The sequence below is a fragment of the Chelmon rostratus genome, chromosome 10 (assembly GCF_017976325.1).
Source record: "Chelmon rostratus isolate fCheRos1 chromosome 10, fCheRos1.pri, whole genome shotgun sequence".
Taxonomy (NCBI): Eukaryota; Metazoa; Chordata; class Actinopteri; order Chaetodontiformes; family Chaetodontidae; genus Chelmon; species Chelmon rostratus.
Genome location: NC_055667.1, coordinates 5,476,760 through 5,492,807, shown reverse-complemented (window position 1 = coordinate 5,492,807; position 16,048 = coordinate 5,476,760). Strand labels below are relative to the sequence as shown.

At 40.5% G+C, this 16,048-nt stretch overlaps 3 protein-coding genes across 4 annotated transcripts in view; 1 reads left to right on the top strand and 2 right to left on the bottom strand.

Moving 5' to 3' along the window:
* nphp4 (nephronophthisis 4) overlaps positions 1 to 5,730 on the bottom strand; it is a 156,648-nt gene extending 150,918 nt beyond the window's left edge. The window contains exons 1-2 of the mRNA XM_041945704.1: positions 5,554 to 5,730; positions 4,752 to 4,889 (exon numbers count right to left, since the gene is read on the bottom strand). Of these exons, the coding sequence (XP_041801638.1) occupies positions 4,752 to 4,889; positions 5,554 to 5,730 (315 nt within the window). The remainder of the gene's footprint in view (positions 1 to 4,751; positions 4,890 to 5,553) is intronic.
* Positions 5,731 to 6,902: 1,172 nt separating this feature from the next.
* dffb (DNA fragmentation factor, beta polypeptide (caspase-activated DNase)) lies at positions 6,903 to 12,004 on the top strand. Its single transcript, XM_041946540.1, has 7 exons — positions 6,903 to 7,062; positions 8,196 to 8,325; positions 8,458 to 8,643; positions 9,705 to 9,784; positions 9,865 to 10,038; positions 10,257 to 10,357; positions 10,652 to 12,004. The coding sequence occupies exons 1-7, from the start codon at positions 6,940 to 6,942 to the stop codon at positions 10,875 to 10,877; spliced, it is 1,020 nt and encodes a 339-aa protein (XP_041802474.1). The 5' UTR covers positions 6,903 to 6,939; the 3' UTR covers positions 10,878 to 12,004.
* c10h1orf174 (chromosome 10 C1orf174 homolog) lies at positions 11,137 to 15,291 on the bottom strand. Of its 2 annotated transcripts, XM_041946541.1 has the most exons (4): positions 15,141 to 15,291; positions 14,080 to 14,151; positions 13,582 to 13,953; positions 11,137 to 12,734 (listed from the first exon to the last, which is right to left on the bottom strand). In XM_041946541.1, exons 1-4 carry the CDS (start codon positions 15,150 to 15,152, stop codon positions 12,597 to 12,599), a joined length of 594 nt encoding a protein of 197 aa, XP_041802475.1. In that variant the 5' UTR covers positions 15,153 to 15,291; the 3' UTR covers positions 11,137 to 12,596. The 2 variants fall into 2 exon arrangements, with proteins under 2 accessions (XP_041802475.1, XP_041802476.1); XM_041946542.1 differs by lacking the exon at positions 14,080 to 14,151.
* Between the last annotated feature and the right edge of the window lie 757 nt (positions 15,292 to 16,048).

Below are 16,048 nucleotides of genomic sequence, written 5' to 3'. Positions count from 1 at the left end.
TCAAATCAGCTGGCGATTTGTTATTGAGCTTGGTACATTAAGGGATTGCCCCTTTAGTCTGACTGTTAGGAACACGCGATTGACCAATCAGAATTGAGTATTTAAGAGCGCCGTCTTCTAACTTCTGTCAGTACGATATGCACTGTGCATTATTTTTGTTGTCATTGAGGAATGCACTTTTTCAGTTTGTTTAAATAGAAATGTTTGAATCTAACTTGTGCCAGTGCATTAATTTTCTATGTATATTTATTTTTTGTAAACTTCTGGAATACACTTTTTTAGTTTGAAATCCTGATCCATGTATTTGCATCATTTCAAGGGGCCTTTATTTTTTATATCAGTAAGTAATGCACCTTATTTAAATTGATGTGAGATATCAAATAGGTTTGTTTGATAGCTTTAAGAACATGTTTGAGAGGCTTACCAATCGTTTTTCATTGGAAAAATAAATATCTCTTCATTTAAAGAGTCAAAACTGTTTTTGGTTTTGTTCGTGGTATTGATGTCATGATGTTAGGTATATGTGTGTGTTATCGGTTATCGGTATCAGCCTTTAGGAGCTGAAAGTTATCGTGCATCCCTATATTTTCTTTAGTTTCTTTTGGAAAGCTGTTTGTGCTCTATGCTTACCAAGTGCTATGTAAATAAAATGTATCATCATTATTATCTGTTTATTGGATAATGGATAATTATTAAACATTATTGTAAAAAATTCACGACATGTGTCAATGATTTTTTTTTCTGGGGCTGACCCCCAGGCTTCACAGCAACGTTGACTCCATGGCAACAGCTTTGATTGTCAGTCATTATAAAGCACTTTTTATTGACTGTTTCTTCGGCTCCCTGCTTTCATTTGGTAAATCAAAGGAAAGTATGATGTGGTCATACATCATTGGTTTTGAAGGCTGTTTGGTTGCAACATAGTTGACTAGTTGCCCTTGTGTCCTGTTTCCTCAAGACCAAAAAGGTTCACCACTACAGAACATGGACTACAGGACCAGAAGAGATCCTAGTGATCTCTTCTGGTTGTTTTTGTTTGTATATATACTGGGAGACTTCATCAGACAGTGGATCAAATCTCAGTACTTGATCTATACCACAGTAACAGCCGAAATGTGTCTGTTGGACTCTCAAAACCTGTATATAGGCTGTATCACAACTAGTCTTCTTTACAAATTCACTGCTAAGACACTTGCTGAATTCACTGATGCTGGTCTGTTTTAGACTGAACGGTTGCTTGTGTTAGGATAACATTTAACATTTGAGAAATGCCTTTTGGCAACACGTGACAAGATGTTTTTGCTTTTGCAGGTTCAACTCTGGTCTTACTTTCATTTTTTAAGACTTAATAATTTAATATAAGCATGATGACCTAGACCAGGCATGTCCAAACTATTCCACAAGGGGCCCTGTGGCTGCAGGTTTTCATTCCAACCAAGAGAGAGCAGACCAGGCTGGACTCATTTAATCAGCTGATCTCAGTCTTTAGCTGATAATTAGGTGGCCGCTTGATTGGTTGGAACAAAAACCTGCAGCCACAAGGCAGTTTATGGAATAGTTTGGATATGCCTGACCTACACTAAATTGGTGGAATAAAAAATATAACAGAATAAGTTAAACATTCCTCAAACTAGGAATTTACCTGATAAGTAAAATGCGTTAGAGTTTACAAAGTTCTGTGGCGTTGATCGACAGTGTCGCGTTTGAACAACGGAGGCATCACCACTTTTTAAAAGTAGTGTGGTGCCCACTTAGATCTCATCTCCTCACATCCGACTAGAAAAGCTCCCAATTGCACTGCGACCTGTAAAGGGTTGTTCAAAGCCATCAACTGTAGCTTTACCTATTGTACAGGATACAAGCCACCAAATTAGCATGGACATGACAGGCCGGAGGGTGCCTAGCTCAACAAAAGAAGTCCTTTCAAGCTCAATGGATAGCATGACGACAATCTGATTTCTGGCGTATTTCAATATCAGTCTTATATATTTTGTCTTTTGTGTCTCAAGACCTCCGTAGCTAGGACATTCTCTTTAGCATTTTCAAGAAGTAATTGGAAATTTCGTCATCAAAGCATATCTTTCAAAGAGTGCATCACACAGTTTGACATCAAAAATTGTTTCTTTGTTCCTATTATCTAATGATGATTACAGAGGAGAAAAGACACAAAGAACAATGGTTGGGAAAAGTAACAAAATTTTAAAAGCGAGACAGTAGACTTCGGTGTAACTCAAACCCCACATTTGACTGAAACTGCAGGCCAACGTTCATTCACATTGTCTTACAGAGAAAAACACATTACAATTACAAACGCAAGTCAATAAACCAGTTAGTATTTAGTGTTCCTTCTTCAGAGGAGCTCAACCACAGCAGAAATATTACCACTCCCAAACGGGGATATTAACTTCCAATAAATACTACAGTAAGTACACGTAATTGCACCAAATTTATGTCCAAACCATAAAGTACTGGCGTCTTAATGGTTTGGAGTTGCCTGTTTGTCTTGATAATGTAGCCAACAAACAATGCCTTCAGCAACACAATCTGCAATCTCGGCTAAAAGTGATGACATGAGGAAACAAAATGAAATTATCACATCACAAGAGGAGCTGTGCTTCAGGCTCACAACAAGCAGTTGACTCCACAGTGAGTTTGTCAGTGGAGAAAAGCAACTTTCTACAAAAACATATTCACAGCTGAACCAAACATTTGGTTGATAGTGCAGACTATAAAATGTAAAAATAATTCTGAACAATCATTGTTTATAACAAATTAGTTCAATGTGACGCTTATTTTGTCTGACCAACAAGTCCAAAATCAAATGGCAGCAATTGTGTACTTCATATCCTTAATCAGAAAGTGTTTGGATTTTTTTTTTTTTTTACTGGATAAGTGACTTAAAATTAAAATTATTCTAAATTAAAAAGATGTGGTTTGGATTCCTGGCTCCTGCCTCTGTGTGCTGCTCTGTAATTCAGTCTAAAACTAAATGTGGCCATGGACAGGCTCCACACAACTTGGTCGAGACGTTCAAGGCGATTGATGGATACAGTTAAACCAAAAGGTCTATTTTGAATTCACTGCACCTCTCACAGGTTTTTTGTACCTGCTGCTAACAAACTGCCACTGGTTCTTAGCATGGTTGCCGAATCTGTCGATCATGAAAGTTAAACCTATAATGACAGTGACAGTGAGATGGTACAAGTGTTTGCTGTTGTTCACTTGTAATGATGAGCAGAGAACTAATGAGTTGCAACTGTGCACAAATTAAAAGAGGCAAAAAAACTGCCATGAAAACCATCAGATGTAGAATTCTTCTACCCACTACATGCAGACTGAAAATCAATCTTTTCAATCACATCTGTTCAGTGGGAGTGTGAAAACTGAGAAGGCTGAGTTGAAATGGCAAAACACAACAAACTCCCAACAATGTGAGACTGCCAGCATTTCACAATTAGTGGCTGCACAACAAGTGAAACGAATGAACAAGATGCTTTAATGTTTTTACTTGGTTCTTCCAGAAGTTACAGACATTCAAAGGCAAGCACAACTGTACTGTGGACATGCCCTCCACACTCATGGTCCAGTCATAAAGGTAGCTAGAGCAATGGTGACGTTACACTTCCATGCTACGAATATTCAGTCCGTTTCCCCATTCACTTTTATTGAAGCCAGAACTGATGTGCTCAGTCGGCCGACAGAAACAATATGCGGTGTTTGAAGATGGAGAACTTATTGTTATAGCCTGTTTCATGACAGTCACACACATGCTCTCATATACTGTTTACAGTTTGGGAGCTCTTATCAATAGTTACTTATTACTCACATAAAAAATGTGAAATCACATCCATTTTGGGGGCTGAGTGAGGGGCATATTTCTGGACTGTGTGGGCGTGTATACACACTATGCTTGACTGACATCTGTTTGACCCTCCTATTAGCACTGCTGCACTTGCTAGGCTGTGATAGCTCCCTCCTGTAATATATCAGGGCAGATTGGGTCACTGTGGGCAATATTCTGATTTTTATCAGATTTTTCCATCAGTATGATTAATTACCTTTTTGTTATCTAGATAAGGCAAAATAAAAGGATTTTATCCATATTGCCCATTCTTAGTGGGGTTGTTTGCTCATGTCAATCACTGTCAACTAAATCCAAACAAAACCACACTCACAGAATCCTGATGGAGGAGCTTTTAAGAATTAAACGCTAAATAAATAATACCTATGAATGTTATATTTCTGGACTTTGTTAAACATTGTTATTGTTAACTATTTAATATTATATTGAAATGCACAACTGCCTGATTGATCCACTATTCAGCTGATTCACAGCTGATACAATTTATACTGTATCCATAATTTTCTGATGAAAAATCCTGTAATATTTCTTATTAGTTGTTGTTTCACATAAAAATGTGCTCTTCTTCAACATGCAGGCTTAATGGGAGTTGGTAGAAGCACGTATTGGCAATCAGGGCAACTTGCTGAGTTTAGGCTGGCACAAAGAGCAGAACACAGTCCAATCGCCACTGCTAATTTTAAGCGTTGAGTGATGGAGCTTTGAGTTGGTTTTCATTCATTGATGGCTGTGCTAAATTAATGTAATTTATGCTTGAATGGGCTTTGATTTTACTATATAATCATTGACCCACTGCTTATCAAAACATAAGAGGAGTTTAAAACTCGGTAAATCATAGCTGCAGTCATCTGGCCTTATTTGAGTGGAATGGCTGTTATGAGAAAGATACCTCATTGAAGGAGATCTTGCCGTTTTTCATCCTCTGAGGTCGGCTCTTCCATGTTTTTCCAAAGAAGTGCTGGTGTTTTCTATCAAACAGTGTCACTCGCAGCTGGTAGGTGACATCTTGTTCCCCCTCTGACATCTCCTACAAGTAAAAATGGAATACACCTACATTAGTAAAGCTTATCTTTGCCATAAAAGATATGTATGTATGAAAAATTAAGACCCTTAAATCCTCCTGTTTAACGTTCCCAACCTCTCGGGAAACATCCTTAAGCGAGTTTCACTCCAGATCGTCATCGAAGATCGAAACCCTAAATTCTGCATATATTCAAAAGACCAATTAACACGTTATCAACAAAACTTTTTGAGATGGAAGGGGGCAGCACGCAGTGGGTGTGACACATTTGTGCGTGTTAAGGGTACCTGCAGTGGTGTTTGGTGGATTATCTCGAAACCGAATTTACGAGGAGATCCATCGCACGCTCACACTGGTATTCTGTACTGGTCAACGCAATGGACATCTTGTTAAAACGCAAGGTCACCGTCAATTATGAAACTTTTTGGACGGAGTTTCGCGAGGTCTCTTCAGACGCACTGTAACGTTATCATTAAGTAGAGGGGACACATGCTGTTAGGCCTTCATCATATCTTTGCTATGTAATGACAGCCCAAAGTCAGTAAACTCTACTCCACAAATTACAAACCACATAGAATTTCGGTGCGTTTAACCACGACGGTATTTCTACCAGGAGCAGAACTGTTGTTACATCTCTTTCAAGCATTTAGCGTTAGCTGTGAACAGTCACCTGAGGGAGGTGAGCTGCAGAGAGCCGGCTGAGGCTGAGCTGGAAGCCGTGGGACTGGGTGAAGTGGCTTTCCACTGCCAGGCGGACTGTCTGGCTGGGCGGGGGAACCAACCGACTTCTCTCAAAAACTTCTCTCCAGCCGTCCGCCATGGTGGATATTGCTTCTGTTTTGACCATATTCTTTACGAGTTAGTAATGTCAGTATTATCTCATCTATCCGTTTGGATTTTCAAACCCGCGGCCGCCATATTGAAATCGGTTTCTACCACTCAGTGCAGCGGGTGACACCAGTAAATGAATTACTTCATCAAGAGTATCTCCGAGTAGACATAATAACACAGACAGTCAGACTTTAACGTGAGAGGAAAGTTCTTGTACATTAAGTTGAAACGAGATGAAACTGAACATCTGAACTAAATTTTGTAATTCTCGTCTTTGAACCTCAAGACCTTTCATTTGGTATTTCCCATCGTGCTGCATCAGTTTCTATGGTAATGTTCACGTTGCCATGCAGGTCTACAGTCCGCTTTTTTTTTTTGTCCCGCCCTACTCTGACTCTGATTGGCTATACCTTCTTTGGCTGGGTTGCTTAGGCTTTTGCATAGGGAGTGAGATTGGTTAGGGTGTGGCTGAAGCTGAATGTATCAATCTACGAAACATGTCAAATACAGACATGGTAGGATCATGCTCCATATAAGTAATGCTGTAGATGACATTACAAATGATTCAGGAGAAGCCATTCACACAGTCAAGAAGTGAAGTGCAAAACATTTTGACTCTGCTTTTTCAGTGGACATTTGGACAAGGACATTGTTGACTGGTTCCTCTGGGTGCTGGATTAAATTATTCTTATGACATTTCTGGGAGTGCAACCCTTTCTTAAAAGCAAACATCAAGCACTGGAGGTAACTCAGTGGAAGAGTTGGTATCTACAGAAGATTACCTTTGCCTCCCATATGTACTGTAATACAGTAATATTTGAGTATTTCCTGACACTTTACACTTCTGTTTTACTATAATGTAAAATGACAGCTCCCTATTAACCAACTATACCATCAAAATGCTGCTTCCACATTTAATACTAATGATGAATCATTATAATTATGGTATGTAGACTTAATAATACAACTCCGACTGGGGCCAGTCTTGCCTGCATAATGTTGATAATTCTTATGTGCTTTAACTTTTAGTAGTAGTAGCAACAAGGTGTTTATTTATTGGTGGTTTAGTAAAATATCTGAATACGTTCATGTACAGTAGCTTCCGATCAAACAAAAACAGTAGAGGAGGAGAGACACTAGAGGGCAGCAACACACCATGGCTGCGTGTAGTCAGCCTGAAGAGAAAGAAGACGGAAGCGGTAGGTACAAACTGAAAAACAGTGCAATGTCAAGAATCTTCAAGAAAGATAAGCCCGTGAAAATTAGGAGTTGCACTGAAAACAAAAAGTACGGAGTCGCAGCAAAAGATGTGAAGGAGTTGCTTAAAAAAGGCTGTAAATTATTACAGGTAAGTCGTCTTGTGGTTTGTGTTTTTTAACAGTTGTAAAAGTCACCGCCCGTTCCGCTTTCTCTTCCTCGAGGATTTGGTAAAGAAAACAAAAAGTCAGTATTGTTGGTAAAGAACAGAAACGTACAGTTGTTACATTGGAGCCACTGCCGGCTGGTTTCGGGGGTGCTGTGAGCACATTTTCAGTGTTGATACACAGAACTGTCGTTGTTTGGTTAAGTGCTGCTCGAGCCAGCGGCGACGGGTCCCGGTCAGGGTCACGTTCACCGTCAAAAAGATTTGGCGAATCAGAAAGTTATTTTGTCACAGTACGTTCAGACGACTTGACGATACAAGATATGTGATAGCATGTTCCTGACACAGTTATCTGCATTTAAGATAAGACATATAAGAATAAAAAAGGAGGATTTAAGTCTTAAAGCAGCACACAAACAGGCCAGATAGGTGGCAACAGGCTACAGATAATTAGAAAATTAATCAAGGTTAGAAAGCTTCATAGAGGACATTACTCTGGACTAGTGTGGATAAATATGTATGTACAAAAACACGTGGCACAGCAGATACTTCATAGCAAAGATAATTTAAACTTGTGCTTCTCGAAGTGTGTCTCAGGGTTAGGAGCCATTACTGTTCATCTTCATACAGATATTAATATCTTAATTTGCACCAAAACACAAGATACATGAGATAAATGTATTTAGTTAGTCTGCTCTGTGGTGTAAGGCAACATTTAATCTATAAAGAACAACAGGAACTGGGAAGAAGATGTGCAGTATGTTCTGTCATCATAACTCGTGTCTGCAGATTGCAACATCTTTGATGAGAATAAAGCCGACAGTTACGCAAACTGCTTTTCTCCATAGGTGGGTATCACAGTACTCCGAGGGTCATAGTGTAAGACAATGAGCGAGAGATAGCAGCTGTTCCCGTTGAATCATTTTAAATACATTCTCAGTTGATATATTTTAGTGAAAATTGCGCAGAATTTGTGAGGCTTTGTCTGACACAATTAAAAGAAAAGCAATCCTTTAGGGATGAAAAGAACAAAAATATCATAACTTGGGTCTAACTTTCACTTGAATTTTAAACATATTATTGTTCTTATTGTTGTTTAATTTTATGCTCATTTCCAGTTGCCACTCTCTGGTGCGCATGTTTGTTTGTATGCTGATGGAACAGAGGTGACAGAGGGATACTTCCAGACTCTGCAGGACAACACTGAACTTGTTCTTCTCTCCAAAGATCAGACATGGAGCGGAGGAGGTGAAGCATCCTCAGACACCATTAAAAAAATCAAGACAAATGCTTCAGTTTTAAACATGTGTGTCTGTATGTTTAGAGCCAGACTGTGTTGTTTTCTACCCCTTATTCTAACCCCTGTGCTTTTAATTTCAGTTGTTTATGACATCGGCCAGTTACTGAGCACAGGCTTGCACAGCGATGGCCTCCTTGAGGCGGCAAAAGGCCTCCTGTCTGGTGAGCCGGCTCCGAAGAGGCGTAAAATCCTGACTGACCTGGTGCTGAACCTGGATGACAAATCAGAGCTGGAGAGCAGAGAGGAGGATGACGACTGGTTCAAAGGTACTAAGCACAATGGAGACGCTGGCCATCCACACAGCTTCATCTGATCGGTTTATGTGCAACATATTGCTGCCACGACAACATGAAAAAACCTGAAAATGTTCTTGTTTTAAGGAGATCCTTTGCACATTAAAACGCAATATTTTTCTTTTATAATGATAAATATATATAGGGATGCTATATCTCATAATCTATTAGGAAGGAAGTCATGAGATTTTACATTCATGCTACCCTCAGGACGAACTTTACATCTTTAGCTCTACCGCTGTAAGGCTGTGAGAGATACTAAATTCTCAGGTTGGAGTCTGTTCCACCAGGCACTTTTCATACAGTGTGATAGACTTAGCAGCCTCGAGGGATCACGATCAGGCCTTTAGACTCAAGATTTTTAAGACATTTGGTGCCGTTAGTCTTAGAACTGGGAAGCTTTGAATGTCTGTCATCAGCGTCTAACATTTTTATGATTATTATTATTATTTTCTCCATTATTTACACAACTATTTCTACCACTTTTCATGCAAGCAACCAAGTGCAACACTGTGAATGTCTCCCTGTAGGTATTTTTCTATCCTCCATGACACATGTCATATTGCAGCGCTGAAATGTGATTCACAGTCAAAGAAATGTCAGGATAGCAGCTGGAGAAGGAGCCTGATGAGTCAATTAATGACTTTCAAGACAAGAGACAAGCAAAACATATCCGGTGAACCTGAGTACTTTAGGCTTTTCTTGACATTTGATTACATGTTCCTGCACTGAAATTTGTTACCAACAAAGTCCCTGCATCAGAATTTCAAAACCTTCCTACATTTGAGTAGCTGATGACTGAAGAGACGTGAACTGGACACAAGAATGACCAGGTCAGAAAAGGTCAGTGTGTTGCTAACTGGTCCTGAGGGGATTTATACTGGACATGGCCTCTAAATAACGTTCTAAATAGACACTGTAGCTAATTTAGCAATGACAAAAACATGAATGTGGTTTACAAAATGTTCCACAAACACTTGAAGTGACTCCAAATTCATTTGCAGTTGAGATTATGAAGTGGGGTTTCATTCCAGGTGTTGCAGATCGATTCAAGACAAAGTCCGCCTACATGAAGTTCAACTGTGAAAGCAGGATACGAAGCTACATGAATGAGGTAAAACTCCTAATCTGCTCAAGGATCATCAGGCATCTGGCATAATGTCTAACACTGTGGTTTTCCGTCTCTGTTCTCAGGTGGTCGATGCCACCAAAACCATACAGAAGGCTAAAGTCAGGGAAGAGTTTCTGAAAGCATCAAAGAGCCTGAGGGAAAGGCTGAAGGCAGCAGGGTTCAACGGCTGCTACTTTGACAGGACTGAAAAGGAGCCACAGCGCCTCTGTACTCGGGAAGGATGGTTTACCTGCCAGGTATTACTGGAAGAAACCAAAGGCGCCGATAGGCCTACCGCTGAATGAGCAAGAAAACATGACAGATTTTGAGATGTCAGACAAAAACCCTTAAATCAGCAGAATCCGAGTGGCACTCTGGGACAGAGCATAAAAAAAAAAAGTTGTATTGTGATTTTCAAAGAATTGGACCTGCTTTTGACCACCTCCACGCCTCTTCCTCTCTGTTGCCTCCTCAGGGATCATTTGACAAGGAAGTGTGCTCGTCGCTCCACTCCATCAACCCCTACAGCAGCTACGAGAGCAGGATCTTCTTCAGCACATGGAATCTAGACCACAGGTTGGACACTGAGTCAAAAAAGCGTTTCACTGTCACAAAGGACAAACCAAGCGCAGCTACATGCTGGCTATTGCTGCCATATTTCAAAACACTCAGGACTTCTGCCTTTCTGACCCCATTTCCACCTGTTAGTAACATGCTATCTGTTGGGTAGACAGTGATCTGATAAAAACCTATTTTGAGGGTCTTGTTGGGGCTGCATTTTCCAGTAATAGGCCAAACTATAGAGCTACAAGTATGTGGAGTATTAACTGGGACAAGATAACTTGAGATATTTCTTCATTTCGTTTCCAGGATTGAAAAGAAGAGGACAGTCATTCCCGCTCTGCTGGAAGCTCTACAGAATCACAAGAGTGCTGACATCAACCTGGACTACTTCTACCGCCTGCTGTTCACCAGGGAAAACCTGAAGCTGGTTCACATCGTGTGCCACAAGAAAGGAGCCCACGACCTGCTGTGTGACGCCAAGGAGATTTTCCGACAAGTCAGAGGGAAGAAAAGGTGCTTGTTTGAATATTAACTCGTACTTTTATGAAAAATTTGTTGTTTTTTTTTCATTTGTATCAACTGTGACAAGATAATGTATCACACTGGTCAGTTCTATGAATAATTAGCTCACATCCACAAAGTGACTTTGTTCTTTTACCTCACTTGATTTTTTTTAACCTATCTAACCTCATGGTATTCTGCTTTCTGAGCCAGTGCAACCTGCAGAGTTTTAATACAGACTGGCAGCAATTTGTCACACACAATTAATTACACTGAAACAAACCCTGAAATCATGAAAAACATTTATTTGTTCTTTGTGTTGGCACGGTGTAAAATGCGTGAACTGATTACAATGACTGAAGTACGAGGCATTCACTCAATCAGAAAGTTGCATAGAATACGAAAAACATTTCGCATAAATAAGGCAGTACAAATATATAAAACATTTGATTGGATGGTAAGAACAATCAGCTATATACAAAATACTACAAGATTTGAACAGCACAAGTGCATTTACTGCTGAGCTGAAAGTTAGATGACACATTCAAAGTCAGGTTTAAGTTATCGTCAGTTAACTTTCACTTAACTTCAATGTTTTGAAACCATTTTTTGTCTATAATTTTGTCATATTTGCATATCTATCAGGGATAACTGCTAGCTACAGTGATACATATGCAGTATATACAGACGGATGTTTTGTATGTTGAGCAGCTGCCAAACTTGAGCACACAAAGATGTGTTGAGGAGAAATATTAGACACTTGGTGAAAAATGGCTCATTCATCTGATACACTGAATATGTGATATTAAAAGCTCTCAGTATAAACTGCTCTTGACGTGTGTACGCTCCTTCCTCACCACTTTCATACAATCTGAAGCCAGAACATGAAATCTATCGATATACTGCTTTCACCAACATGTGGCTTTTGCATTTTACATTTTATCACTTGTCATCTGTGCGAAACATTTGAAGTTTGTTATTCTGATCCAGCACTGTTTTCACAAGGCTAATCTCAAGATGCACACTTGCACTCAAATGATGAAGCAGTTTGTTATGTGACTGATTTGTCTAAATAAAGTGCTGTGCCAACACACCCTCCAGATGAGACCGAAGACGACTATACCAGGGGTGATGTGAGCATAAATTCCACAATAAATAATAAAACAAGCACTACTGTATTATGTTCATCACAAGTAGCTATATTAACCCCATTACTATAGCTATGTTGTAAAAATCAGAAAATGAAGAAACAGTATTCAGGCGTCAGGCCAAATGTTGAATGATATTTGATATTTCTGTGTGTTTGGATGGTTCTTGTCAAGTCAGAAATCGAACATTTCAAAGTGTACCTTCAAAGAATTTGATTTTAAAACAGGTAAAGTCATAAATGTGGTCATCATGTCATGTCATCATGTGGTAAACCTGTTTCCTGTATCACTTAAGCACGTGGCGGGGCACTGGAGGAAGGTTTAAGGCAAATACAATACACACATATAGTGTTGGCTTGTCTGTAAGTGACGGTCGTCCAAAAGCAGATTCAGCTACAGCAAGTTCAAGTCACTCACGTCTCAGGGGGCAATTTCATCACCAGGTACTCACGGGCATCGTCACACACGATATATTTGTGACAATGATTTTAGGGCAGATTCAATGCTGGGTTTGAATAAGTGGTTTTACCTGGCTGCTTTTTCCTAAGTGCTGACCAGCACAGCTTTGAGTCCACCACAGTCATTGGTGCAGTTACTTTTCACTAAGTGCACCCTCTGTCATCACGCTGCAGACTGCCGAAGCCCACCTCCTCTTCATCGCTGTCCTCTCGTGCGTAGTAATGTCGTCTCCTGCTCTCTCTATGAACACGTCCAGAAGTTGATGATCTCTGAGGAAAGTCCTGCAGAATAAAAAAAAAAAAAAAAAGTGTGTCATTTATTCAACAGGGACAAAAGCTTCACCTAAACAACAATCAAACTATCCGCTGCCACATTTAATAGCAGCTCAGATATCTCACACAAAGTCCTTGTGATGCATGCGGACATCAATAGCATTAATGCTTTCAATATAGCAGACTCAGTCATTTGGCAGTGAGGGCTTTATACAGTAAGTTTACAACTGGTGCAGTCACTGTGGTTGTGAGAGCATTCTGTCTTTACAGCTGGATTAAATAAATCTCTTTTGTATTACTGCTACAGTCAAAATGACTTGTTTGATAGTTTTCCTGGTCTTTTCACAGGAGAACAGTAACTAGTTACCACATTGGCTAATAAATGTCAGACAGAACATAATGGTGAATACATGTACGCAATGTTGCAAACATTCGGCAATAGGCAGCGTGTCTTATTTCCAGCAGCAGGGTTGTGTTCATTGCTGCATGTCCTGTACCTCTAAAAACAAATCGTTCCAAGAGATTTCACTGTAATGTGTACCAGACGGAGAGCATGACAGACCCAACCAGGGCTGGCTATTGTTTCAATATTCTTGAAATTTGCTGAGAAGTCATGAATTCATAAATGGTCAGATTCAAACGAGCTTACTGATGTTACCTGTGAGTATAAGTGGAAGTTGATGGATGTAAAAGTGGAGAGCCACTTATAACTGTGCCGTATGCTGGCACTGTAAGGCAGGAGTTGTATCCTCAAATATGCGCTTAAGTGTTAACATTTAATCTAAAATATATTGCCAGTAGAACATACTTCATATTCCCATAGTCCCTGTCATGGAGATGACCCAAAATGCCTCACCTGTACGGCATCCAAGTTTCCAAAGAACTGCTCCACGGGAAGAATCTGGTTACTGTCGTCATCTGGGAAGATGCTTTTGCCGGGTTCTTCACAATCCATGTCCTCGGGCTCCTGTTTGTCTGCGGTGCTGTTCCCTCTGCAGCCGTCCAAATCCAGCCCCGTCCTCAGCTCGTTTTCTTTGCCCTCCGGCCCTTCGAGCTCGGGTGATGCCGAGCATCTCCTCCTGCCTGCCGACTGTTGGCATTCACAGCTGATGTGAGAGAGTCTCTCCAGAGGACCGTCTGCTTTACTGTAACCACCGCCTGCTGCACTGCTCTCCGCTGCTGAGTGCATCTTTGGACTTTTCATACATCTCCTCCTTGTAGCAGAAGCCTGGTGACACGAAATTAATCATCTCACACTTGTAATGACACAAGGCATACCAGCAAGCCCAATGTGTGTGCCCTGCATAGTACTCAGTTGAAATGTTGAAAGAGGTCCAACATGGTGAACACAAACCTTTCTGGTGCCTTTGACCTCAGAGCTGCTCTTCCTCTTTCTGGGTTTTAGGCTGCCGACTTGACCAGGCATCTGCAAAGCACAATAAATTGGCTGTCTCAGATGGTCACTGAGTCATCTCATTTGAGTTCAGCATATTCAGGATGTTACACATCAATCAGTCACAGATAGGTTGTAAGGCAATACTTTTACTCTGACGATGTGTTGAAAATGTTGACATTTGCACCCCCAAGACTGATATTTATGGCTGGGTAGAAGTTCTGATTCATTTGTATTTTCTTGTCAAACACTGATATGGAAAATATTCATTGTAATGTTGAAATTTGTGGGGTCTTTTCAGCAGGCAACATTCATCCACTCTCTGTGCCTTTCACCAAACTTCACATTTTGAGTGATAGCTGGTGGGGTGAGTGGTTTAAGATGTTTTTAGGACATTAGGACAGGATTCAGATAGTGGATGTTAAAGGGGAAAAGCAGCTCTTCACCACGGCTCTGTGCAGTCCCCCGAGCTGCTGGAAACCCCTACACTCCCGCACACTACGCTGACCAAACTCCCTCCAAAATGTTGTACATCTAAAGTCATGCAACGACGTCAGACTTTATTCAACTAACGTTACATGTGCACATTTCAGGCGTGTCCAAGCCGAGCCGAATTGAAGCTAAAAACAGATGGTCCACACTGGAACTATTAAAACAACACCAGTTATCCAGTAAAGTTACTGAGCTTTCGGAAATCCAATTCCATTTGCGCCGTAGATAAAGAAGCCACCACGGGGAAACCTACGGAGCCTCGCGGCAGGTCACGTTTCATGAACAAATGGAAGTCACATGGCGCAAGAACGACTTCAGTGCTGAGTGTAGTTACGATGACACAAACCTGGAGGTTAAGGTAACAGCTAAGACCTGACTAACTGTTAGAGCTAGCAAAACAGTGTCCGATAATCGATGTCGACATATCAGCTAACGTTACGAGCTAATAAGGTTAGCAGGATTGCTATGAGCTACCGGTAACTTATTTACGACTGCTGCCTGTTTGTTTAACAGCCCTGCTAAACACCTACCTTGTGCACCATTTGCTAATAGCTCCCGACCCCGGTATTAAAGGTTCCACTATTTTGTTCGCTATTAGGTTTCAGGTGAATTAGATCGACTTTAGCTAGCTACAGACAACAACAACAGTAATTTCACGATATGTGGCGTAGTCGCCTCAGTGTATTTCCTGTGGGTGAGGTTCACTCAGAGGTCAAATCGTCTCGTTTCTTCACCGTTATGTTACTGTCACTTTCACCTGACTTTGCATTTCATTCATCATTTCTGTTTGGATATTTTTACTGTAACATGTCTATTCATAATTTTCACGTTTGTAACACTTAAACGCCCCGGTATTCATCCGTATAGAATGCCCATGATTTTATTTTGAAGGCAAGCTCACTCATTTCCGCTTTTACGCCCGCTCACTCAAAACTTCTCATCCTCTGGCGACCGTCAGCTTATCAGGAAGACTTTCTTATATACATCCCAATGTCGGGTCCGTAGAGTAAACCGCGTTTGTGTCAGTGTAAATGTGTGACGGGAATGTTGGTTGAGATAAATTCTGTTGGTTCGGCTTTTGGTTTGACTGGTCGTGTGAGGTGACAGGCAGACAGAAAACACGATGCAATTCATGCAATTCCCCGAAATGTCCACAGGAGGGTGCTACAGGGGTTCTAATCTGTGTGGGAGCAAATATAAACATGTTTTATTTGTCATATTTGATTACTGCTTTCACAATCTTGTACTGTTTAGACACTTAAAGCAAATGCCTAACTATGTAACAAGTCAGAATATCTTGGAGCTTGTCCATTCCAATAACACCGAAATACTTTCCCTTTGTTTTTAATGCCACTCCTTTACCATTTGAGATACTTCTGATGTTGACTATTCCCACTGTTCCACCTGTTGCTGGTTGTAAAACTGCTTCTTCAACAAG

Excerpts from the sequence above, each read along its gene's own strand:
- c10h1orf174 (XM_041946541.1), bottom strand. Across the intron at positions 13,954-14,079 it reads AGGTCAAAGGCACCAGAAAG|GCTTCTGCTACAAGGAGGAG; the intron begins GTTTGTGTTCAC and ends TCGTGTCACCAG. Across the intron at positions 12,735-13,581 it reads GAAACTTGGATGCCGTACAG|GACTTTCCTCAGAGATCATC; the intron begins GTGAGGCATTTT and ends TTTATTCTGCAG.
- dffb (XM_041946540.1), top strand. The coding sequence starts at position 6,940 with ATGTCAAGAATCTTCAAGAAAGATAAGCCCGTGAAAATTAGGAGTTGC. Across the intron at positions 8,644-9,704 it reads GGATGACGACTGGTTCAAAG|GTGTTGCAGATCGATTCAAG; the intron begins GTACTAAGCACA and ends GTTTCATTCCAG. Across the intron at positions 10,358-10,651 it reads ACATGGAATCTAGACCACAG|GATTGAAAAGAAGAGGACAG; the intron begins GTTGGACACTGA and ends TTTCGTTTCCAG.